Here is a 24,408-nt window from a genome sequence, read left to right as displayed (position 1 = left end):
AAGCTTCCTAGAGGTTATCAAGTCTCCTTAGCTTTTGAGTGTGTGCCTGCAGAAGGTGGGTAGCTACCCCTCCACCTGTACCTAGCAGGAGTTGGGGACTTTCCCACTGGGGCTGGGAATTGAGCACAAAGGTGGGTTCAGGCTGCCTGCAGCTCTGCAGTTAGAGGACTGGCTCTGGAGGAAGGTGGGCCTGGGTACTGCTCTGTCACTGCCTTTCACTAGCTGTGTGACACTGAACAAGTTTCCTGACCTGAGCAGCTTCCCTTTCTGGTTGTGAGAATGAAGTTAGGTAATGTGTGTAATGTCCACAGCACTGTTTCTTGTACATGGTAGGCACTCCATAAACAGGAGCTGCTATTACGATCTTGATCTAGACTTCTCCAAGAAAAGAGGGTGCATTGGGAAGTCAACCCCTCCATACTTAGATGCAACGGCAGCCAGAGCTCTCCCAACAGAGCCCCCCAAAGCACTGATCCAGTATCCTTCAGCAGAACTCAATTCTACTCCAACAGTCAGCATGTTTAATGGGGCCCCTGTGCACTGCCCTCTGCCCCCTCTGAGGTTTGCACACCATGGGCACGGACTCGATACAAGCACGTGAAACGGGGGTGGCCCCAGTTGCTTAGAATCTGGATCTTCACCTTGGGAAAGGCAGCTGGGGGGTCATTCTGGGGAGACAAATGGATCATGCCAAGGGCTGCCCTCCTCCTGGGTCATTCATCCCTCACTGCCCCACTCCCTTGGCACCTTCACCCTAGAGACAAACACACCTGCAGGTGGAAAGTCTGAATCTCCGATTTCTCAACATCGAAGGTGAATTTCCCCAAGGAAACTTCAGTTTCATCATCAACCTGGAGGCCCTGGTGGGTGAAGAGTGAAAGGAGGAACTATGAGGGGGACAGGTGGGGTGGGGAGAAGAAAACTTTGCTGAGGATCTTCTATGTATTCAATAGCTATATGCATGTTCTCATGTATTTTTTGATGGTCGTATACTGTAATTCAGAATGTGGGCTCTAAGAAACCAGGTTTTGTTTATTTATTTATTTTGAGACGGAGTGTTGCTCTGTCACCCAGGCTGGAGTGCAGTGGTGAGATCTTGGCTCACTGCAAGCTCCGCCTCCCGGGAAGAAACCAGGTTTTAAATTTAATCCTGCCAACTGTTAGTTGTGTTACCTTGGACAAATAACTTACCCTCTCTGAGCATTACTTTCTTCATCTTTAAAGGGGGAGATAATAACAGTACATCATAGGTTGTTATGTGGGTGCAAAGCAGGCACGGTGGCTCATGCCTGTAATCCTAGCATTTCAGAAGGCCGAGGAAGGCGGATCACTTGAGGTCAGGAGTTTAAGACCATCCTGGCCAACATGGTGAAACCCCATCTCTACTAAAAATACAAAAATTAGCCGAGCATGGTGGCGCACGCCTGTAATTCCAGCTACTCGGGAGGATGAGTCACAAGAATCGCTTGAATCCTAGAGGCTGAGGTTGTAGGTGAGCTGAGATCGCACCACTGCACTCCAGCAGCCTGGGTGACAAGAGCGAGACTCTGTCCCAAAAACAACAACAAAATAAGAATGGCTGTAAACTGCTTGGCACGGAGTAAGTGCTTTGCAAGCAATAACTAATATCTGGATATGGTTATGACTATAACCTACAGCAGCTCTGAGAGGCAAATAGTAGTATCTTCATTTTATAGATGAGCAAGCGAAGACGCAGATAACGGCACCAGTTCTCAAGACTGCTTGGGCTCTCTAGGCAAAATCCCCCACCTCCTGACCTCGTCCGCACTCACAAAGACCGCGAAATCGCGGGGGGAGCTGTTGGCTCCTCCGGTGTGCTCCACGCTGGGCGGTGGATGCTGCAGAGTGATGTCGCTCAGCTGCACTCGGCCCGGCAGTTGGATCACCACCTGGCCTTGGTCGCCTTCAAAAGCCCAGCAATTCCCAGGGAACACGTGGGGCTGCAGGCGGGCGGAGGGACCATCAGAACCGTCGGACAGAGCGACTGCTGCCGCTCCCCAGCCCGGTCCTCAGCTCGACCCCATCCATCGACCCGCCCAGAGCTCCACCTCCAGCCTGCCCCAGTCCCCAGCAATGCCAGATCTCTCCTTGGGTTAAACGCCATCCTCGGGCTCGTCCAGAGCCCGACCCAGGACAAGCCAGGCTCCGCCTGGCGCCACGCCCTCGGCTCAGCCAAGCTCCGCCTGTAGGGCGGGGTTTTGGTGCTTTTCCCAGCGTCCCGCCCGGGGTCCCATCCCTGGATGTTTCCAGACTCACCTCCAGGATAACCGTGGGCGGCCGTGCGTAGTTCCAGAAGCTGAAGCGATTCCAGAAGTAGGCAGTGTTCCTGTCTGCGTAATCGTGGGATGTCTTCTGCAGGTCGATGGAGGCTCCTGGAACAGTGAGAAGTAACCCTCAGAGGCTCCCAGGCCTTGCCGGGAGTCGGGGCGCGGGGTCGGGGTCGGGTGGGGGCTGTCCGAGGCTCTGTCTTCGGGCGGTCAGGTGCATGGGTCTGTCTGTGTCAGTGTCTTGGCCTCTTTCCTGTCTGCGTCTCTGTCTTCCAGTGTCTCCGGGTCTTACCCACAGAGCTCAAGGCATAGTCGGGCTTCCGCACAAAGTCCTCATTCAGCCTCTGGAACACGAGCTTGGCCACTCTCTGCAAGGAGGGAGAGCGAGGCCTGGAGGGGCGAGGCTTGCGGGCTGCTTTTACAGGTGGACGGGACCTCTGGGAGCTGGTTGCTTTGGGATGGACTTCGTGGGCACCGGGAGAAATCCCGCAGGGCTCTGGGCGGAGCTTAAGTCTCAGGACCCTGGGAGCAGGGATCCGTCAGGGGTTTCCAAGGTGGGCCGGGGCTCACCTCGCTGTTGGCTGCCCGAACAGTGGACACCTCCTTGTGGAGTTTATCCAGCTCGGCCTGGAGCTGCTGCAGCTGCTGCCCCTGGGAGCGCACGCGCTCGTGGTACTCACTGGAGGTGGGAGGTGGGCGCCGTGGGGTTGGCTCCCTGTCCCCCTGGACACCTCCCAAAGGCCCCCACGCCTTCAAGGTTCTCAAAGAAGCAACTTTGAGCCCCCCAATTTCCCACCCTAGGTGCCCTCTTTCACCTTAGAGTCAGCATCTCCTTAGGTTCCTGTTGGATGGAGGGACAAAACACAGAGCCGCTCAGCTCCGGTCGTCCTTGCTCCTACCTCAGCCTGGAAACGGCCAGGGCTTCCTTTTTGAAGACTGTGTCCCCTTTCCTCGACTCCTCCTTGACCTCCCAGTATCAGAGCCCCCAAGAGACCCTCAAGCACAATCCCTCATAAGTCTGTTTATATCCAGCCTTTTCTTAAGGATTGTAGCCTCTGGCACTACCCCCACCCCAGCAGACCGACAGTCCAGGGGACCCCCACAATCTCCAGGTTCACAACCTGCCAACCCCCTACCCCAGGACAGTCTCCCCAACTCACATTCTCCAAAGGAGAGACCAGGTACAGAAGCCCCAGCCAGAATGCTGGAGAAAGAGAGGGAGGGGTCTCAGGAGAAGGAAAAGGAAGAGAATGGGTTTCCCCGGCATAGGGCGACAGTGGAAAGAGGCTTGAGGGGGTTAAGCCTGGGGAGGACCGTGGGAGTCTGAGGGGGAATTAGGGGGTTCTGCAGGGGAACGCCAGGAGCTGCAGGAGCGAGGATGTAGGAGAAAATGAGCTGGGTTTGCCTCCAAAGCACCCAGGGCAGGGGCTCCAGGGAATTCACTGCCCCTCACCTGACAGAAAGAGGCTCAGCAGCGACACAGCCGTGAACAGGAAGCGGATGGAACAGACCTCCCTGGGGAACCGGAGGGAGGCTGAGGCCCCGACCTGCTCAACCCTCCAGTCCCCACCCCAGGGTCCTAGACCCAGCTCTTGCCAACATGACTCAATCAGATCTGAATCGGCTCAAGCGCCAGCAAGGTTCCGGCCCTGCTCCCCACCCCCTTCAAAGAGCGGCTCCTGGGGCGCCAGCGTCCCTTCCTCTGACCTGTACATGCTGACCAGCACGTCTCCTGCCAGGGATAACAACACGCTCAGCCCCTGGAAGAGCAGGCCTGAGGCCAGGACAGAGGGTCAGAGAGGGGCCCACGGCAGGGAGAGGCGGGGGCTCAGCCAGCGTGGTGTCCGGGTTCAGAAGGGGCTTGGGAGGGGCCGGGGGTGGGCCTGGGGCTCAGGAAGAGAGGGTCGGCTAGGATAATTAGATGGGGGCTAGGAGAATGAGTTGAGGCTCGGAGAGGGGCTCGATACCCAAACGGGGGCCGGGGGCTCAGAGAGAACTGGAGTTCGGAGAGGGGAACCCGAGGGTCAGAGGGGATAGCAGCTGGCCTGGCCGTACTCAGAAAGCTCTTGAACACCCGCGGGGGAGGCATCTCCTGCCTCAGATCCAGGGTCGGGAGAAGGTCGAGCGGCTCCTCAGAGACTACTGGAGACCCAGTCGGTTCTGCGGGAACCCAAGGGCTCCATTGGGGCCTTGCGGACCACAGACCTATTTTCCCCTCGAGACCCGGCCGCAGATTGCTCAGTCCACAAGCCAGACAGCTGGGAAGTCTCTCACAGGCTTTGGTCCCACAGCAGCCCTATCCCGGCTCCAGCTCCGCCCTCTGAAGCCCCGCCCCTCAGGGAGGCTCCGTCAAGAGTTGGTCTCCTGGCCGGGCGCGGTGGCTCACGCCTGTAATCCCAGCGATTTGGGAAGCCGAGGCGGGCAGATCACCTGAGGTCGGGAGTTCGAGGCCAGCCTGATTAACACGGAGAAACCCCGTCTCTACTAAAAACACAAAAATTGGCCGGGCATGGTGGCGCACGCCTGTAATCCCAGCTACTCAGGAGGCCGAGGCGGGAGAATCGTTTGAACCCGGGAGGCGGAGGTTGCGGTGAGCCGAGATCATGCCATTGCATGGCATGGGCAACAGGAGCGAAACTCCGTTGCAAAAAAAAGAAAAAAGAGTTGGTCCCACCCCCAAACGGATGACCCGCCCCCAGCCTTAGATCTTGGTGGAACCCAATTGTCCTGGGAGCCACTCACGCTAACATTGAGGCCGCGCCCCCTCAGTGGCACCCAACCACAAGATTTTCCCCGCCCTTTCCCATAACCGTCCAGGACACCGAGGCTCCGCCCCTTAAGGGATCTCATATAGCACCATCCCTTTACCCTACAGGACCCACCTTGTAGGAGGTGCCCAGATATCATCTTAGCCCCGTCCCCGCCCAGCACCGCCCTTTAGGCCCCGCCCCCTCCACTGGCTCACCCGGGGTCGACCCCGCCCGCACCCGAGGCCCCGCCCCTCACGGTTGCCGCGCCACAGGCTGTCTGCCAGTTGTGGCTCCGAGGCGCCGGCTTCTGCTGAGAGCTTCCTGCCCATGTGGTTCCTCCGGGCACTCCCGCGCTCAAGGCGGGCTCACCGCAGCTCGGGCCCCGGGCTCTTCTGCCCTCGGGCTCCCCAGGCCCGGGCCCCGCTGACCGGAGCCCTTTGCTGTCCTCCGAGGTGATGCTCATTGAGCTGTTCTCGCTGAAAAAGTTGGGCGTGTGCTTGCGCGAGGACGAGGCCGAGCCCGGGCGGGAGCTTCGCCGCATCCTGACCCCCTGCTGCCTAGTCACTGACGCTAAAGCCGCCGCCGCGGTCGCCAAGGCCCTGGGGCCTCCTTCAGCCGCTGCGCGCCGCGGGGACCCCACGGACCCTGCGTGAAGTCGGCAGGCCCCGCGGCCGCACCTGCCCTCCCGCTGTGTCCCGGCCGGCTGCTGACGTCACAGAGGAGCCTCGGTCTCCGCGGGCTGCCCTGGCCGCGCGTCACGGAGCTGGCCGTGACGTCACCAGGAGCCGTAGCCATGGCAGCCTCTCCTTCTGACTTTGTTGTTGTTTAAGAGACAGGGTCTTTCTCATTGCCCGGGCTGGAGTGCAGTGGCCTGATCATAGCTCATTGTAACTTCGAACTCCTGGGCTCAAGCGATCCTCCCGCCTCGGCCTCCCAAAGCGCTGGGAGTACAGGCGTCAGCCACCGCGCCCGGCCTCTTTTACAGCAAGCGATGATGTCACAGCACTTCCCAGAAAACCCCATCTAAAATGGCACTCAGTCTATAACAGTTTTTTTCTTTCTTTCTTTCTTTCTTTTTTTTTTTTTGAGATGGAGTCTCATTCTGTTGCCCAGGCTGGAATGCAATGGCGCGATCTTGGTCCACTGCAACCTCCGCCTCCCGGGTTCAAGCGATTCTCCTGCCTCAGCCTCCTGAGTGGCTGGGATTACAGGCATGCACCACCATGCCTGGCTAATTTTGTATTTTTAGTAGAGACGGGGTTTCTCCATGTTAGTCAGGCTGGTCTTGAACTCCCGATCTCAGGTGATCCACCCGCCCCGGCCTCCTAAAGTGCTGGGATTACAGGCATGAGCCACTGCGCCCAGCATTTTTATTTTTATTTTATTTTATTTTTTTTTGAGACAGAGTCCTGCTGTGTCGCCCAGGCTGGAGGGCAGTAGTGCAATCTCGGCTCAGTGCAACCTCCGCCTCCCGGGTTCAAGCGATTCTCCTGCCTCAGCCTCCCGAGTAGTTGGGATTACAGACACCTGCCATCATGCCTGGCTAATTTTTGTATTTTTGTAGAGACGGCGTTTTACCATGTTGGCCAGGCTGGTCTTGAACTCCTGACCTCAGGTTATCCGCCTGCCTGGGGCTCCCAAAGTGCTGGGATTACAGGAGTCAGCTACTGCGCCTGGCCTCTTTTAAAGCAAGTGATGACGTCACAGCACTTCCTAGAAAACCCCATCTAAAACTGCACTTAGCAAATACCAGTTTCTATCCCCCTTCCCTGTTTTGTTTTTCTCCTCAGCACGTGTCACTAACATGCTATATATTTCATTTCTCTCTTTTTTTGAGATGGAGTCTTGCTCTGTTGCCCAGGCTGGAGTGCAGTGGCATGATCTCAGCTCACTGCAACCTCCATCTCCTGCCTCAAGCAATCCTCCCGCCTCAGCCTCCCGAGTAGCTGGGACTACAGGCTTGCGCCACCACACCCAGCTAATTTTTGTATTTTTTGTAGAGATGGGGTCTCGCTATGTTGCCCAGGCTGGTCTTCAACTCCTGAGCTCGAGTGATCCACCCACTTCTGCCTCCCAAAGTGCTGGGATTACAGATGTGAGCCACCATGCCTGGCCCATTTATTTATTTCCTTATTGCCTGCCATGCCCACTAGAACATAAACTTAATCAGGGCACAGATTTTCATTCATTACTGTATCCTCCAGCACCTAGATAAGCCTAGCATGTAGTAGGTGCTCAAATATTTGCAAATAATGAATGTTAAGAAGGAGCAGGGCATCACTCAGGGCACTTCTAAATACTTAGTCCCCTTTGCTCTGCAAGCCCTTCAGCCCCCTCCTCTCATCCTAGACATCAGGTCAGAGAGCTCATTCAGGATCTGTGGGTCCCTCCTCCAGACCCATGTTTCCCAGGGGTCTGTGGGTTGAGAATTCAGCACCCACCAATCGTCATACCCACACTCAGGCTGCACACCTGAGCCATGGAGGAAAGAATGAGGAATCAGATGGTCACAGCCAGAAGACGAGAGGTCCCCAAACTCTTGCTATGTAACAGAATATCAGTGCAGCTTATAGAAATTCAGCTTCCCAGGCACACCTTGTGATTCTACTGCAGATACTGCAGGATTTCTGAGTTGGCCCAGGAATGTGCTTTTGTTTTGTTTTTGTTTATTTTTTAGACAGAGTCTTGCTCTGTGGCCAGGCTGGAATACAATGGTACGATCTCGGCTCACTGCAACCTCTGCCTCCTGGGTCCAAGCAATTATCCCGCCTCAGCCTCCAAAATAGCTGGGATTACAGGCATGTGCCACCACACCTGGCTAACTTTTTTTTTTTTTTTTTTTTGTATTTTTAGTAGAGACGGGGTTGCACTATGTTGGCTAGGGTGGTCTCGAACTCGGGACCTCAGGTGATCCGCCCACCTCGGCCTCCCAAAGTGCTGGGATTACAGGTATGAGCCACTGTGCCCGGCTGGAGTGTGCATTTTTAACAACCACATTTGTGATCCTGATTAAAGACCACATTTTGGGGCCAGGCTTGGTGGCTCACGCCTGCAATCCCAGCACTTTGAGAGGTTGAGGTGGGCTAATCACCTGATGTGAGTAGTTTGAGACCAGCCTGGCCAACATGGTGAAACCCCATCTCTACTAAAAATACAAAAATTAGCCGGGCGTGGTGGCCCATGCCTGTAGTCCCAGCTACTTGGGAGGCTGAGGCGGGAGAATCACTTGATCCCAGAAGGCAGAGGTTGCAGTGAGCCAAGATTGTGCCACTGCACTCCAGCCTGAGCCACAGAGTGAGACTCTGTCTCAAAAAAAAAAAGAAAAAGAAAAAGAAAAGAAAAAAGAAAAACAACAACCACATTTTGAAAGACAATGCAGTATGTTATGCACAAGTTGCACAGCTAGGCAAACAGGTCCAGGTAGAGGAATAACACTGCATCACATTAGAATTCCCAAATCCTGCCCTCGAGTGCAGTCCTCTTAACTGCCATCTCACAACTTCCTTAGAATGTTAGGAACTGGGGCCGGGCATGATGGCTCACACCTGTACTCCCAGCACTTTGTGAGACCCAGGCAGTGGATCACTTGAGGTCAAGAGTTCAAGACCAACCTGGCCAATATGGTGAAACCCCATGTCTACTAAAAATACAAAAATTAGCTGGGTGTGGTGGCGTGTGCCTGTAGTTCCAACTACTTGGGAGGCTGAGGCAGAAGAATCGCTTGAACCTGGGAGGCGGAGGTCACAGTGAGCTGGGATTGCACCACTGCACTCCAGCCTGGGTGACAGAGCAAGACTTCATCTCAAAACAAAACAAGAATGTTAGGAACTGGAAGTGGCAGTTTTTGAGGGGTTGAGGCACACGGACAATCTGTTAAGCTATGTTCTAGCCCAGAGGGGAGATGCCCATGCCAGGCTCCAGAGGGATGATCCCAATACCTTGCTTCATTAGGTGCCACAGGGCCCACACGGAAGAAGGGAGAGGAAGGCGAAATCACTGCAAACTACAAATTCTGGTCCATACCACCCCATCTCTGCCTCTGCCACGTTTTCTGTCCGTTAACTCCTTTGGGTCCTTTTAATAGAGGTGAGCCGGGCATAGTGGCTCACGCCTGTAATCCCACCACTTTGGGAGGCTGAGGCGGGCTCACAAGATCAGGAGTTCAAGACCAGCCTGACCAACATGGTGAAACCCCGTCTCTGTACTAAAAATACAAAAATTAGCCAGGCGTGGTGGTGCACACCTGTAATCCCAACTACTGGGGAGGGTGAGTTAGGGAATTGGTTGAACCTAGGAAGTGGATGTTGCAGTGAGCTGAGATCGCACCACTGTACTCCAGCCTGGGCAACAGAGTAAGACAGTCTTTTTTTTTTTTTTTTTTGAGGTGGAGTCTTGCTCTGTCACCCAGGCTGGAGTGCAGTGGCACGATGTTGGCTCACTGCAAGCTCCACCTCCCAGGTTCACACCATTCTCCTGCCTCAGCCTCCCGAGTAGCTAGGACTACAGGTGCCCACCACCACGCCCGGCTAATTTTTTGTATTTTCAGTAGAGAGGGGGTTTCACCGTGTTAGCCAGGATGGTCTCGATCTCCTGACCTCTTGATCCGCCTTCCTCAGCCTCCCAAAGTGCTGGGATTACAGGTGTGAGCCACTGTGCCTGGCTGACACTGTCTTAAAAAAAAAAAAAGACTGTGGGGAGGTGAAGCCTTCCTCCAGCATCTGAGGGTTTCAGGTCTAATCTGGGCCTTTTTAAAAAACAGAACAGCCTGTCCCTCTTGTCTGATGTGTTTTAGACCCTCAAACTCATTTGAATACATAACAACTGGCCAGGTGCAGTGGCTCACTTCTGTAATCCCAGCACTTTGGGAGGCCTAGAAGGGCGGATCAGCTGAGGTCAGGAGTTCAAGACCAGCCTGGCCAACATGGTGAAACCCCATCTCTACTAAAAATAAAAACATTAGCCAGGTATGGTGGTGCGCATCTATTAATCCCAGCTACTCGGGAGGCTGAGGCAGGAGAATCGCTTGAACCCAGGAGGTGGAGGTTGCAGTGAGCCAAGATCACACCACTGCACTCCAGCCTGGGTGACAGAGTGAGACTCCATCTCAAAACAACAATGGAGAAATAGGCAGAACAGGGCTTTCCAACCCAGTACTGAGACAGAAAAGCTGAAGCACAAGAAGGGACCATGACTGGCTCAAGGTCACACAGCAAGACCCAGCTCCTCTGACTGTCTAATCTTATCTGCTGCTGCTGCTGCCGCCGCCGCCCAGTACATTCCTTGTGTTCAGGCCAAACTGTACACATTACATGGCCCAGAACACGTTCGGCATTTCTTCCCACTGCCTGGGTTTCTGTCTTTGCTCCTAGCTCCTGTCCTTTGAGCCAGGGGTTCCCAACCCCCAGGCCATGGACTGGTACCAGTCCATGGCCTGTTAGGAACCAGGATGCACAGCAGGAGGTGAGCAGTGGGTAAGGGAGCATCACCACCTGAGCTCCGCCTCCTGTCAGATCAGCAGCAGCATTAGATTCTCACAGGAGCGGGAGCCCTATTGGTAACCATGCATGTGAGGGATCTAGGTTGTGTGCTCCTTATGAGAATCTAATGCCTAATGATCTGAAGTGGAACAGTTTCATCTCCAAACCATCCTCTCCACCCGCCGCCCCTGCCCCCCACCCTGTCCATGGAAAAATTGTCTTCCATGAAACCGGTCCCTGGTCACTGGTGCCCAAAAAGGTTGGGGACTACTGCTCTAAGCCAATTTTCTTTTCTTTTGAGGTGGAGTCTCGCTCTGTTGGCCCAGGCTGGAATGCAATGGCCTGATCTTGCTTCACTGCAACCTCTGCCTCCCGGGTTCAAGTGATTCTCCTGCCCCAGCCTTCTGAGTAGCTGAGATTACAGGTGCACACCACCATGCCCGGCTAATTTTTCTGTTTTTAGTAGAGATGGGGTTTCACCATGTTGGCCAGGATGTCTTGAACTCTTGGCCTTGTGATCCACCTGCCTTGGCCTCCCAAAGTGCTGGGATTACAGCAGTGAGCCACCATGCCCGGCCGCTTTCTTTTCTTTTAAAAAAAAAATTTTTTTTTTTTGAGACAGTGTTTTGCTCTATGAATAGCCTAGGCTGGAGTGGAGTGGCATGATTACAGTTTACTGCAGCCTCGACCTCCTGGGCTCAAGCAATCCTCCTGTCTTGGGCTCCCAACAGGCATGAGCCACTGTGCTGAGCCTAAACCCATTTTTTATTTTTATTTTTATTTTTTGAGACAGTGTCTCACTCTGTCACTCAGGTTGGAGTGCAGTGGCACAATCTCGGCTCACTGCAAGCTCCACCTCCTGGGAGCCTAAACCCATTTTAAACATTCCTTTTTTGGGGAAGCGCCTCTGGTCTCCCTCCTCTGAGCTCCTGGGCCCTGACCCTTTCTGCTCTCAGGGTAATCCCAGTCTTTCTAGGCTGTGTTATTGGAGTCATGAAGTTACTGGAAGACGGACACATGTGATTCCCCTCTCTCTGACAGCACACCCTGCAGGGTGCCATAGCACAAGTCCTGCAAATAGAAGGTGCAGGACATGGTAGATCATGCCTGTAATCCCAGCACTTTGGGAGGCCAAGGAAGGAGGATTGCTAGAGCCCAGGAGACCAGCCTGGGCAACATAGTGAGACCCCACCTCTTAAAAAAACTAGCTGGTGTGATTGCATGAGCCTGTAGACCCAGCTACTAGGGAGGCTGAGTCAGGAATATCACTTAAGCCTGGGAAATTGAGGCTGTAGTGAGCTGTAATTGTGCCACTGCACTCCAGCCTGGGTGACAGAGCAAGACCCTTTCTGAAAAAAAAAAAAAATTATATATATATATAATTAAAGGGCCTGGCTGTGAACTCCAGTGAATACATACTTTCACATATTATGGGTTCAGATTTCAAGATACATTCATGACTTCACTCAGCAAAAGTACTGTACATCTGTTTTAGGGTTATTAACCTAAGTGATGAGCTCTTAGTCCACAAAAGTGTACACATGCCCAACATTTTGCAGAAAATTTCAAAGATTTGCAGCCTCCATGGAGCCATTCTATGGTCCCACTAGGATCCTAGGACCCCAAGTTAAGGACACCTGGCTTCCAGCTGAATGCTTACTATGTTGCAAGCTAGGAACACACATTTAATCACTTTTTAATTCAATAAATGAGTTGAATGCCTACAGCACTACTTCTGAGGGCTAAGGGATTCATTTATTAGTTCATCCATTTGTTCAGTGTTTTAAGGGTCTACCATGTGCCAAACCCTGATCTGGGCACTGAGAACAGGAAGATGAACAAGAAACAACATGAGGCCAGGTGTAGTGGCTCACGTCTGTAATCCCAGCACTTTGAGAGTCCGAGGTGGGAGGACAACTTGAGGCCAGCAATTTGAGACCAGTTTGAGCAACATGGCAAAACCCCATCACTACAAAAAATACAAAAATTAGCCAGGCCCACTGGCACATGCCTGTAGTTCCAGCTACTTGGGAGGCTGAGCCTGGGAGATTGAGGCTGCAGTAAGCCTTGATTGCACCACTGAACTTCAGCCTAGGTAACTGAGTGAGACCCTGCCTTAAAAAAAGGAAAAAGAAAGAAAGGAAGGGGCTGGGCGTGGTGGCTCACTCCTGTAATCCCAGCACTTTGGGAGGCTGAGATGGGCAGATCACTGAAGGTCAGGAATTTGAGACCAGCCTGGCCAACATGGTGACACCCCGTCTCTACTTAAAAATGCAAAAATTAGCCAGGGCGCAATGAGTCATGCCTGTAATCCCAGGACTTTGGAAGGCCGAGGCAGGTGGATCACAAGGTCAGGAGTTTGAGACTAGCCTGGCCAATATGGTGAAACCCCGTCCCAACTAAAAACATACAAAAAGTAGCCGGGCGTGGTGGCATATGCCTGTAATCCCAGCTACTTGGGAGGCTGAGGCAGGAGAATCACTTGAACCCGGGATGCAGAGGTGGCCATGAGCCAAGATCACACCATTGCACTCTTGCCTGGGCGACAGAGGGAGACTCCATCTAAAAAAAAAAAAAAAATTAGCCGGGCATGGTGGCGGGCACCTATAATCTCAGCTGTGTGGGAGGCTGAGGCAGGACTATTGCTTGAATCCGGGAGGCAGAGGTTGCAGTGAACCAAGATCACACCACTGCACTCCAGCCTGGGCGACAGAGCGAGACTTCATCTCAGGAAAAAAAAAAAAAAAAAAAAAAAAAAGAAAAGAAAGAAAGAAGGAAGAAAGTAAAAAAAAATAATAATAAAAGAGAGCGACAGAGAGATAGAAAAGAGGAGAGGCCGGGCACAATGACTCATGCCCATAATCCCAGCACTTTGGGGGGCTGAGGTGGGCAGATCACCTGAGGTCAGGAGTTTGAGACCAGCCTGGCCAACATGGCGAAACCCTGTCCGTACTAAAAATACAAACAATTAGCCAGCTGTGGTGGTGGACACCTGTAATTCCAGCTACCCGGGAGGCTGAGACAGGAGAATTGCTTGAACCCAGGAGGCAGAGGTCGCAGTGAGCTGAGATCGTGCCATTGCACTCCAGCCTGGATGACAGAGCAAGACCCCATCTCAAAAAAAACAAAAAACAAAAAAACAAAGAAAAAAGAAATGAAAAGGCATGAGGTCCATGTCCTTGAGGCCTCATCGGCTGGCAGGGAGCAGACTGGGGTCCCGTTCATTCCCCTCGCCTCCCTCCCACCCTATCACAGCTCTCACTCCCTGAGGATGCAGGATGGAGGCTGAGGCAGTCCTGCCAGCTTGCAGCTGGTGGAGGCAGGGAGGGCTGAATTGACCTCCAGGACCTTACCCCTATCTGTCGGTCCTCTCCTCCCTCCCCACCCATGACCCCCAGGCCTGCTCCCTGTGTGTTTGACTAAAGGGCAGGGATTGCTAAACCTGCTGGGTGAGTCCAGTGAGTCAGAGGCGATTCAGGTGGGCGGGCTGGTGGGCAGAAGGGCAGACGGGCAGAGGAAGTGCCAGTGCCACTGGGACCATGGCTCTGACGGTACGCGTGCAACGACTAACAGGGCTGACCGGCACCCACGACCGACAAGTGAAGCTCACCTTTCGAGGTGAGGCTTGCAGGGACGCCCTAAGGATATTTGAAACTGGGGGCTCTGGATCCTCCATTCCCTGGGCCCTTGACCCAATGCCTTCCCATCTCTACAGCCCATTTCTTTTCTCTACCCACACTGGTATCTCCAACCCTCTGCCTCTTTCCTTCCCATTGTCTACCTTTCTTTAAGGTTGAATCCAGGAGGGACTTGACACTGGGCCAAGGGTGGGGGAAGCAAATTATTTTTTTATGTGTGGGGGGAGGGGCTGATATTTGACTAGTTTCAGTTCTGAGCAGGCTTTACCCAGAAAACAAGAAAAATTCACTGTGGTCCAGAAGCAGATATCGGTGAGGTCAGTACAGTTGGTTCCTGATCTGTCTCCCATCCAAGTCCAACCTGGGGTTCAGGGGCTCATTCCTGGGTTTGGGGAAGTATAGTCTTGGGAGGTGGGGTCAGTCTGAGGCCTGAGAGATCAGACCCAGATTGGAACAAATTAGTTGCAAGACTGGGGGAATTCATTCTTGATCACTAGTTAGCCCCAGATCAGCCCTCACTCAGATTCAAACCCATGTGCAGGGATCCCTTCCAGGTTTGGGGACGTTAGTCCTAAAGTTAGCTCTAAGTCTGGAGGATTGGCTCCTGTCTGAGGGTTAGGAATAGGGTTTTGTTTTTTTTTCTTTTTTTTTTTCTTTTTTTTTTTTTGAGACAGGGCCTCACTCTGTCACTCAGGCTGGAGTGCAATGGCACAATCTCAGCTCACTGGAAACTTCACCTCCCAAGTTCAAGCGAGTCTCCTGCCTCAGCCTCCTGAGTAGCTGGGATTACAGACATGTACCACCACACCTGGCTAATTTTTGTATTTTTAGCAGAGAAGGGGTTTTACCATGTTGGTCAGGCTGGTCTTGAACTCCTGATCTCAAGTGATCTGCCTGCCTTGGCCTCCCAAGGTGCTGGGATTACAGGCGTGAGCCACTGTGCCCAGCCAAGAATAGGCTTTGGATTGGAGTTTAGGGTCAGCACAGCATGGGTGTCACAAGCTTCCTCCTGTCCCCAGCTGTTCCGATGGCCCCACTATGGGGCTCCACTGGCTGGGGAGTGTCTGTCTGTGCAGGTGGTCAACTGCAGCCGTGTATTCACCCCTAGGTGAGTAGGCCTGGGGAGACAAGGATGCAGGTCGGGCTGGGGGTGACTTAGAGCCATTCTCCTGGGTCACTCTTTTGCTCTATGCCACTCCTCTAGGCCTCTAGGGACCCTGGTGATCTCCCTGCAGCAGCTACAGAATGCTGGGCATTTGGTGCTACGGGAAGCCCTAGTGGATGAGAATCTTCGAGTGTCCCCGGTGAGCCCCTCTGGCCCCCAGGCTGCCACCCTCAAGTACCTCTAGATAAAGGGTTCCATTTCTCACAGGGGAAAACCTAAGACCCAGAGAGGAGTGGTAACAAGGCCTCCAGCCAGGATTCCTTTCAGCAATCAATTCTTTTGGGAGACCAAGATGAACCTGGCTGGATTTTCCTGGTGTTTCATGGAAGGGCTCTTAGCCTAGTAGACATGGACCTAACTTCAAATCTCAGATCTGCCATTTCCCGTCTGGGAACTTGTACACTTTCTTTAGCATTTGGAAGCTGTTTTCTTTTTGTTGTTGTTGTTTTGAGACGGAATCTTGCTCTGTCACCCAGGCTGGAATGCAGTGGCTCAATCTCGGCTCAGTGCAACCTCCACCTCCCAGGTTTAAGCGATTCTCCTGCCTCAGCCTCCCAAGTAGCTGGGACTACAGGCGCCCGCCACCACACCCAGCTAATTTTTTTATTTTCAGGAGAAACTGGGTTTCACCATCTTGGCTAGGTTGGTCTCAAACTCCTGACCTTGTGATCTACCCTCGGCCTCCCAAAGTGCTGGGATTACAGGCATGAGCCACCGCGCCTGGCCTGGAAGCTATTTTCTCATTTATATAATGTGGAGTTCTTTTGTTCAGTCCGTCATCATTTGTTGAGCTCTTATGATAAGCCAAATGCTGAGCTGAGCAATGAGGATTCCGTGGTGAGCAAAACCAGATAAAGATTCACACCCTTGGAAGGGAGGCAAACATTAAACAAATATTCACACAAGTAAGTGTGAAACTGGAATTGGCAGGTGTTAGAAGAAAGCTGGTAGGGGCTGGGAGAGGGTACCACAGGGGAGTATGATCTACTTGGGGGCCAGAGAAGGTTCCCTGAGGAAATAGTACCTGAACTTAGACTTGAAGGATAACAGATGTTAACTGGGAGGAGAGAATGTTCCAGGCAGAGGAAAAGGCATATGCAAAAGTCCAGCGCCTTGAAGGAGCACAGCTGGGGTGCCTGGAGTGAGATGGAGCTGGAAAGGTTGGTGGGGCCAGACCAGGCAGAGTAGTGAAGGCCACCGTAAGGGATTTCCAACAAAAATGAGACAATTTTGGAATCCTGTTGGGCCTCAAGAGGTAACTTGCGGCTGGGCACAGTGGCTCATGCCTGTAATCCCAGCACTTTGGGAAGCTAAAGCAGAAGGATCATTTGAGCTCAGGAGCTCAAGACCAACCTGGGCAACGTACATAATAAGACCTCATCAATACTAAAAAAAAAAAGAAAAAAGAAAAAAATAACGAGGAAACTTGCCTAGTTACTTAGTTCTTAATAGGTTATGAGTAGTTTACATTATTAATGATCAGAGAGGAACCACAAGGCACCACGGATGCTGGCCAGAAAGATCTCTGCCGCCTGTAGTAAAAGGCACTGGCATTGTCCTTGGGCCTCTCTTAGACCCAGGGCAGTTAGATGGGGGGCCCTAGGGGATACTGTATCTGGTTTCAGATCCAGGTGGAGCTTGACCTGAAGTACCAGCCCCCAGAGGGCGCTACTGGAGCCTGGTCAGAGGAGGACTTTGGGGCACCCATCCAGGACAGGTAATCCCCTCAGCAACTGAAGCAAGACCTGGTGGTCCCAGCCCAGGCAGACCCTGGAAAGGGAGAAGTAGTGCCCGGTTCCACTCTGGATCTGCCGATTCAGTGACCCTTGGACATGTGCTGAGCAGGTGCCGCTCTGTAGTTAGGAATGTTCCTCTTAGTCCTTTCATTTATTTTTCCCCAGCTTCGAGTTAATCATCCCCAATGTGGGCTTCCAGGAACTGGCGTAAGTATGTCGGGATGACCTGGAGTCACTGAGTCAGTCTTGGAGTTAGGAGCCAGTGATATGGGGGCAGCCCCAGGGTCTTGGGTCAGAACTGAATCAGTTCCAGGGTCAGAGGTCAGTCCTAGAATCAGAGGTCAGTTCTGGAATTAGAAATGTCCCAGGGTTAAGAGTCTGTCCTGGGATCAGTGAAGTCAGCCACAAGGTCAATAACTGGTCCTAGGATCAGTGGGATCAGTTCAAGGGTCAGGGGTCAGTCCAAGGCTCCAGCAAGTCAAGGGATTGCCCAGAGATGGGTGATGGGTTCCAGGCATGTCCCTTGAGGGTCTTTCCTATCAGGCCTGGGGAGGCCCAGCTGGAGCGGCGGGCAGTGGCTCTAGGCCGCAGGCTAGCTCGAAGTCTAGGCCAGCAGGACGATGAAGAGAATGAGCTGGAGCTTGAGCTGGAGCAGGACCTGGATGATGAGCCTGACGTGGAACTTTCTGGTGTTATGTTCAGCCCCCTCAAGAGGTAACTTGTACCCATGGCACACCTGCTCCCACACCCATCTGCCCTCACAAACACACAGTCCCAGGGTGTGTGGGAAGGGTGGATTCTCCGGTCACTTGCTCATAGGCATAGACACTGCCATGTTCATACACATAGTTACAGTGGCTCACACACATGCAGGGGATGAAAGCTTGATGAGGGCAAGATTTGTCTCTTCACTACAGCGTCCCAGTGCTTGGGACAGTGTTAGCTCGTAGTAGGTACTCAATAAACCTCTGTTGCATGAATGAATGGTTTCGGGCTCCAGGAATGAGTCAAATTGTGGGTGTAGGGTTGAGATGGAGGCAGCAAGACATGACCTGAAGGACCCGGAATCCAAAAATTCAGAGGGAGAGAAAACATCATTCCCAGCACCAAGCAAGTGTGTGTGTGTGTGCATGCGTGCGTGTGCAGGGGAGGGACCAAGTGAGTGCTAACCTTAAGCTTCTCTCCAGTCGCGCCAGGGCCCTGGCCCATGGGGATCCCTTCCAGGTGTCCAGAGCTCAAGACTTCCAGGTACTGCTCTTTTTCCAGGGCCTAACCCTTGGGAGTACTACCTCTTCTGGCACGCATGTTCTTTCCCTCCACCCAGGCAGGTCTGGCTTCCTTTCCTCATCCTTCTGTACCTCTCAGGTGGGAGTCACTGTGCTGGAAGCCCAGAAACTGGTGGGAGTCAACATTAACCCCTATGTGGCCGTGCAAGTGGGGGGGCAGCGCCGTGTGACCGCCACACAGCGTGGGACCAGTTGCCCCTTCTACAATGAGGTGGGTGCCACCACAGAAGAGGGCGAGCCTGACAGAATGGGAGGGGTTGACGTGAGAACTATTCCCGAAGCGGGTGAGGCCTAGGTGGAAATGGAGCCAGATGCTGGGCCTATGGGTTGGGGTTGGAGGCTTGCTGATCCAGGAAAAGCTTGCAGTGAGAGGGTTGGTGGTGGGGGAAGGAGGGTCTTCTGAGCAAGAGACCTGGGTAAGCTGGCAGGAGCCCTTCACATCTAACCTCTCATCCCCACTTCAATTCAGTACTTCTTGTTCGAATTTCATGACACACGGCTTCGCCTCCAAGACTTGCTGCTGGAGATCACGGTGAGTGGGGTAGGGGTGACCAGTGTCCTTCAGAGAAGGGGGGATGCGAAAGCTGCAGGACTAACACCACCTTCCCCCCAGGCTTTCCATTCGCAGACCCTCCCCTTTATGGCCACCCGGATAGGCACCTTCAGGATGGACCTGGGCATCATCTTGGACCAGCCAGGTATGGAATCGTCCCCTTATTGAGACTCTGCACGGACAAGGGCCCTAGAGATTGACCCCGCAGTGACTCTGCATGGACCCCTATACACTCACTTCGGAGAGGGCCATCTCTGGCGGAGGCTGAACTCTTGGCACTTCCGCCATTCCCTGCTGAGCCAGAGAAGCCCTGGCCATTGTCCGTCACTCCGATAGCCTCACGGCCACCCTGTGCGTCCCGCCGGTCGCCCCTTACCCCTGGCTCGCCCCTTCGCCCTTAGATGGCCAATTCTACCAAAGATGGGCTCCGCTGCATGATCCCCGGGACACCCGCGCCGGGACCAAGGGTTTCATTAAGGTCACCTTGTCCGTGAGGGTGCGCGGGGACCTGCCCCCTCCAATGCTACCCCCGGCCCCAGGGCACTGTTCGGACATCGAGAAGTGAGCCGGGGTGAGGTGGGGAGGAGGACATGGATCCGGGGGTGGACGTGGGGCGCGGATAAGGGGAGGGGCCGAGATCCCAGTTTCTCCCCCCCGCTCGGTGCCCCCTCCCCTAGGAACCTGCTCCTGCCGCGCGGGGTGCCCGCCGAGAGGCCATGGGCGCGGCTCCGCGTGCGCCTGTACCGCGCCGAGGGGCTTCCCGCGATGCGCCCGGGGCTGCTGGGCAGCCTGGCCCGCGCCCTGCACGACCAGCGCGTCCTGGTGGAGCCCTATGTGCGGGTGTCTTTCCTGGGGCAGGAGGTAAGTCCCTCCGGGGCCCACGGCGCCGCGGCTCCGGCCCCGACTCCGCGCTGATCTCCCTTCTCCTGTCTTTAACGCCACCTTCAGGGCGAGACGTCGGTGCGCGCCGAGGCGGCGGCGCCCGAATGGAACGAGCAGCTGAGCTTCGTGGAGCTCTTCCCGCCGCTGACGCGCAGCCTCCGCCTGCAGCTGCGGGACGAGGCGCCCCTGGTCGACGCGGCACTCGCTACGCACGTGCTGGACCTGAGGCGGATCTCCCATCCGGGCCGCGCGGGTGAGCGCTTCTGGCCGCGGCAAATCCGGTCTCACTCGCCTCGGTCCATAGGGCTCCATAGGGCCCATTCCCAACCGCAAGCCCCATCCTCGCGACCCCGCTCCGCCTAGGAGGGCTGGTCCGCCCGCAAAACAAACTGCTTCAAGCCGCCCCCAGACTGTGAACCCCACCATCGGTTTGGCTCCGTTGGCAAAATTCTGACCACAGCCGCCTGTCCAGTAACCAGCCCAGTCCCACCCTTCTACAGCTGTGCACGCGCTGACACTGACGGTCCACTCCTTTCCCCAACCCCCAGGCCCGGCCGATCGCCCGTAGCTCCACCCCAATCCCGACCCCGCCCCAATCAATCCCGACTCCGCCCCCAGGGCTCAGGCTGCGTCCCCCGAGCCCGGGCTTCTGCGATTTCCAGCTCCTTGGGGCGCTGAGCTGTTTTGGAGGCGCCCCAGGTCGTGTTCCACAGCGGCGCGTCCGCAGCTGCTGGCCAACTTCTTCCCTTTCAGAGCGGCTTAGCCCCCCTCCCCTGCCCTCACCCCCGAATACTTGGAGGAGATCAGGGTGAGGTGCAGAGATTTACCAGCACTCGCCCTCCCCACGCTCCCCTCCAACACGCTGCTCTTGTTCCCCACAGCGGGGTTTAACCCTACCTTCGGCCCGGCCTGGGTGCCCCTCTATGGCTCGCCCCCCGGCGCGGGGCTCCGGGATAGTCTTCAAGGTCTCAACGAAGGCGTTGGCCAAGGCATTTGGTTCCGCGGCCGCCTTCTGCTGGCTGTGTCCATGCAGGTGTTGGAAGGGAGAGCTGAACCTGAGCCTCCCCAGGCCCAGCAGGGGTCCACGTTGTCCCGGCTCACCCGAAAGAAGAAAAAGAAAGCCAGAAGGGATCAGACCCCAAAGGCGGTTCCGCAGCACTTGAACGCCAGCCCCGGTGCCGAGGGACCTGAGATCCCCCGTGCCATGGAGGTGGAGGTGGAGGAGCTGCTGCCGCTGCCAGAGGTGGGGGCTGGGGGGTAGCAAAGGGGGCGGGGTCACCTCAGCTCTGGAAGGTGGAATCCACTCTCAGGCATTAAACACCACGACAGGGGTCTCAATTTGGGGGCCTGGGCGAAGAGTGAGGTGTGTGCCCACATGGGCTCTGGTATATGCACACATGTTGTGGGAGAGAGGACCCACACCCAGGGCCAATGCTGGGGCCGGGAGGAGGGAGAGCGAGTAAGAAACCTGCAGTGACTTCCAAGCCTTGGTCGCACTTCTTTCTGTGGGCAATGCGGCCAAGCATAGTCCAGGCTGTTCCCTGGGAGAGTAGGTGCTGACTCCAGCCTGATGGCCTCCCCCAGAATGTCCTGGCGCCCTGTGAAGATTTCCTGCTTTTCGGTGTGCTCTTCGAGGCCACCATGATCGACCCCGCCGTGGCCTCCCAGCCCATCAGCTTCGAGATCTCCATTGGTGTGTGGCCTAGCCAAACCCCTGAGTGCCATGGGTTTGAGGGAGGGCAATCTCATTTCAGACCTTAGAAGCCTGGAAGGGGTGTTGACTTTCAGTAAGGGGTGGGTTCTGACTTCTATTGAGGCAGAGGTGGTTGAGGGGGGGTTCCAGCCCTCAGCCTGGCGCCTACTGACCCTTGCTGCTCTGGGGCAGGTCGCGCAGGCCGTCTGGAGGAGCAATTGGGCCGAGGGTCCAGGGCCGGGGAGGGAACTGAGGGTGCAGCTGTGGAGGCTCAGCCTCTGCTGGGAGCCAGGCCAGAGGAGGAGAAAGAGGAGGAAGAACTGGGGACCCCTGCTCAGCGGCCTGAGCCCATGGACGGCAGCGGGTGAGTGCTGCCGGTGGCTGGAAGGGGGGGTTTGGGAGGTCTCCAGGAGCCCAGAATGCCCGCGAAGCCTCCTCTCCATCTGCCAGGCCATACTTCTGCTTGCCCCTCCGTCACTGCAAGCCATGCATGCATGTGTGGAGTTGCTGGGAGGACCACACCTGGCGCCTGCAGAGCAGCAACTGCGTGCACAAAGTGGCCGAGAGGCTGGTAAGGGCAAGGCTGGTAAGGGCAAGGCTGGCGCCCACAGGGAGAGACCGGGCCGTAGGGACGCCTAGGACACTGCAGCCTTTGAAGGAAGCTCTGCAGTGGGGCTAATGGGCAGGCACTAGAGAGCCAGCACCTTGTTGGTGAAAGGCCAGAGGGGCAAGGGCCAAAGAGCACAGCTTCTGGGCGAACTGAGGATGCCAGGAGTTGTGGGAGGACAGAGTTTCAGAATTGGTGGACCCAGGAAGGGACTGGATGAAGGAGATGGGTAGAGGTACGGATGGTGGGGCCGCACATTTGGTGGAGCCAGTAGCGGGCTAGAAAGATGGAGCCATCAACCTGATGGAGCCAAAGAAGGGCAGGCCAAGAGGTGTGGTCGTGAGTGGGTGGGGCCTCGGGTGGGGGTGTGGTCTACAAGAGGTCTGAGTCAGGGACCCTCAAGACTCTGACCCTCTCCCACGTTGCACAGGACCAGGGGCTGCAGGAGGTTGAGAGACTGCAGCGCAGGCCGGGGCCTGGCGCCTGTGCACAGCTCAAGCAGGCACTGGAAATGCTGGTGGCTGGGAGCAGGTGAGCTGAGAGCCACTCCTACTGCTGCCTGTACTTGGGCCAACTCCAGGGCAAGGGAGAGTCTCGGTGGCTGTCTGGACCCAAGGGCAGCTTGCAGCTGCATTTGCTCAGCACCTTACAGAAAAACGAGAAGACAATTATTCCTATCCAGGGAGCTGATGAGATTACTGGGGGTTAGGCTTCCCCTGATTCTCTGGCACCTCAGCTGTTTTCCATCTCCATGAGTTCCCTTTCCCACACTCCTAGAGGCTTATCCCGTGTCTCTTTTCAAACCTCGCCTCCTTTCTTTCACACTTGTTCCTGCTAATCACCTTCCCACACCCAGTCTACCTCCTTGCCGGCTTCTGCATCCATCTGCTCTCCTCCTTTCCTGCTCCAGTGACCACAGCTGTGATCTGGATTTCATCACTGGAGGAAGTAGCTCTGTAATTGTCAATTTTCTCCCCTTCATCATTGATTGGTCCCTAGTTACCAGGTCATTGCTGTAACCACATAAACATGTTCGGCCAGGTGCGGTGGCTCACACCCGTAATCCCAGCACTTTTGGAGTCTGAGGCGGGCAGATCATTTGAGGTCAGGATTTCAAGACCAGACTGGCCAACATGGTGAAACCCCGTCTCTACCAAAAAAATACAAAAATTAGCCGGGCATAATGGTGGGTACCTCCCAGCTACTTGGGAGGCTGAGGCAGGAGAGTCACTTGAACCTGGGAGGTGGAGGTTGCAGTGAGCCAAGATTGCGCCACTGCACTCCAGGCTGGGTGACTGAGCAAGAGTACGTCTCAAAAACAAACAAACAAGAAAAAAAAAAGTTCTAGTTACTTCCATTTTTGACCTTCACTACTGCCCTGAATTCCATTACCTGCTCCAGGTACTTAAGTGATTTTCAGATCCTCTTCTCAAAAGGGTTCTTTATTTGATAACTATTTATGGCACTTACTATGCCAGACACTGTTTTAGGCACAGGAATATCAGTGAAAAAGCATTCCTGCCCACAAAAATCCCTGAAGTTGGCCAGGCACAATGGCTCATGCCTGTAGTCCCAGCTACTTGGGGGAGGCTGAAGTGGGAAGATCTTGAGCCCAGGAGTTCAAGGCTGCAGTGAACCATGATTGCACCACTGCACTCCAGTCTGGGTGACAGAATGGGACCCTGACTTTAAAAAAAAACCCTGAAGCTTACATTTGGGTGTAGAGGTTGGAGATGGGTGGAGACATGTAAAATAAGCATGTAAACAGATAGAAAAATACTAAATAGGATAAGTGTTAAGAAAGAACACGAAGCAAGGAAGCATTAGAAAGAGGTACTGCAATTTCAGAAAGGGTGTGGAGGGGAGGCCACCGTGAAAGTGACATGAAGATGGAGGAGAAAGCCTGCCTGTAATGGTGTTCCAGGTGGAGGGGACAGCATGCCTGGAGTGTTTGAGGAGGAGCACAGAACCAGTGTGACTGCAGCAGTGTGACATAGTAGAAGAGGCTGGAGGAGGCCAGGGGAAGGAGGATGATGGTGGGGAGGGACAGAGCCTGTGGGAGCCTCACAAGCCATTTTAATGACTATGGCTTCTTCTCTGAGTGAAATGGGGGGGGAGGGGCAGTGAATGTTTTGAAAAGGAAAAAGATACACTCTAACACATAGATCCTTAAAAGGGATCAGTGGGGGAGGAAGCAGGGAGATTAGTAAAGGGGCTATTGTGATAATCCAGGTGACAGGTGGCGATGAACTGATCTAGGGGATGGTTGCAGTGGAGATGGAGTGCTGTGAATGGATTCAAGAGAAAATTTGGAATTGGGGGTGATACCTCAG

General features: G+C 54.6%; 2 protein-coding genes across 5 annotated transcripts in view; one reads left to right on the top strand and one right to left on the bottom strand.

The window, feature by feature from the left end:
• Nucleotides 1–494: 494 nt before the first annotated feature.
• SPAG4 (sperm associated antigen 4) lies at nucleotides 495–5,760 on the bottom strand. 4 transcript variants are annotated; one of them, XM_004062073.4, is made up of 12 exons: nucleotides 5,276–5,755; nucleotides 4,344–4,448; nucleotides 3,996–4,062; nucleotides 3,742–3,803; nucleotides 3,449–3,492; nucleotides 3,104–3,129; nucleotides 2,859–2,967; nucleotides 2,581–2,656; nucleotides 2,278–2,393; nucleotides 1,794–1,961; nucleotides 771–860; nucleotides 495–668 (listed from the first exon to the last, which is right to left on the bottom strand). In XM_004062073.4, exons 1-12 carry the CDS (start codon nucleotides 5,577–5,579, stop codon nucleotides 522–524), a joined length of 1,314 nt encoding a protein of 437 aa, XP_004062121.1. In that variant the 5' UTR covers nucleotides 5,580–5,755; the 3' UTR covers nucleotides 495–521. The 4 variants fall into 4 exon arrangements, with proteins under 4 accessions (XP_004062121.1, XP_018872578.1, XP_055229393.1 ...); XM_019017033.3 differs by having other exon boundaries at nucleotides 5,295–5,742; XM_055373418.2 differs by lacking the exon at nucleotides 1,794–1,961 and having other exon boundaries at nucleotides 5,276–5,760.
• Nucleotides 5,761–10,143: 4,383 nt separating this feature from the next.
• FER1L4 (fer-1-like 4 (C. elegans)) overlaps nucleotides 10,144–24,408 on the top strand; it is a 52,534-nt gene continuing 38,269 nt past the window's right edge. Inside the window, exons 1-19 of the mRNA NM_001433623.1 lie at nucleotides 10,144–14,133; nucleotides 14,415–14,470; nucleotides 15,173–15,261; nucleotides 15,358–15,457; nucleotides 16,944–17,035; nucleotides 17,220–17,261; nucleotides 17,598–17,768; nucleotides 18,242–18,302; nucleotides 18,420–18,551; nucleotides 18,810–18,872; nucleotides 18,954–19,038; nucleotides 19,295–19,454; nucleotides 19,571–19,754; nucleotides 19,842–20,028; nucleotides 20,657–21,018; nucleotides 21,360–21,468; nucleotides 21,661–21,832; nucleotides 21,919–22,039; nucleotides 22,506–22,606. Coding sequence (NP_001420552.1) covers nucleotides 14,055–14,133; nucleotides 14,415–14,470; nucleotides 15,173–15,261; nucleotides 15,358–15,457; nucleotides 16,944–17,035; nucleotides 17,220–17,261; nucleotides 17,598–17,768; nucleotides 18,242–18,302; nucleotides 18,420–18,551; nucleotides 18,810–18,872; nucleotides 18,954–19,038; nucleotides 19,295–19,454; nucleotides 19,571–19,754; nucleotides 19,842–20,028; nucleotides 20,657–21,018; nucleotides 21,360–21,468; nucleotides 21,661–21,832; nucleotides 21,919–22,039; nucleotides 22,506–22,606 — 2,366 coding nt within the window. The 5' untranslated portion in view covers nucleotides 10,144–14,054. The remainder of the gene's footprint in view (nucleotides 14,134–14,414; nucleotides 14,471–15,172; nucleotides 15,262–15,357; nucleotides 15,458–16,943; nucleotides 17,036–17,219; nucleotides 17,262–17,597; nucleotides 17,769–18,241; nucleotides 18,303–18,419; nucleotides 18,552–18,809; nucleotides 18,873–18,953; nucleotides 19,039–19,294; nucleotides 19,455–19,570; nucleotides 19,755–19,841; nucleotides 20,029–20,656; nucleotides 21,019–21,359; nucleotides 21,469–21,660; nucleotides 21,833–21,918; nucleotides 22,040–22,505; nucleotides 22,607–24,408) is intronic.

The sequence above is a fragment of the Gorilla gorilla genome, chromosome 21, assembly GCF_029281585.2.
Source record: "Gorilla gorilla gorilla isolate KB3781 chromosome 21, NHGRI_mGorGor1-v2.1_pri, whole genome shotgun sequence".
Taxonomy (NCBI): domain Eukaryota; kingdom Metazoa; phylum Chordata; class Mammalia; order Primates; family Hominidae; genus Gorilla; species Gorilla gorilla.
This window is presented reverse-complemented; position numbering and strand designations above follow the sequence as displayed.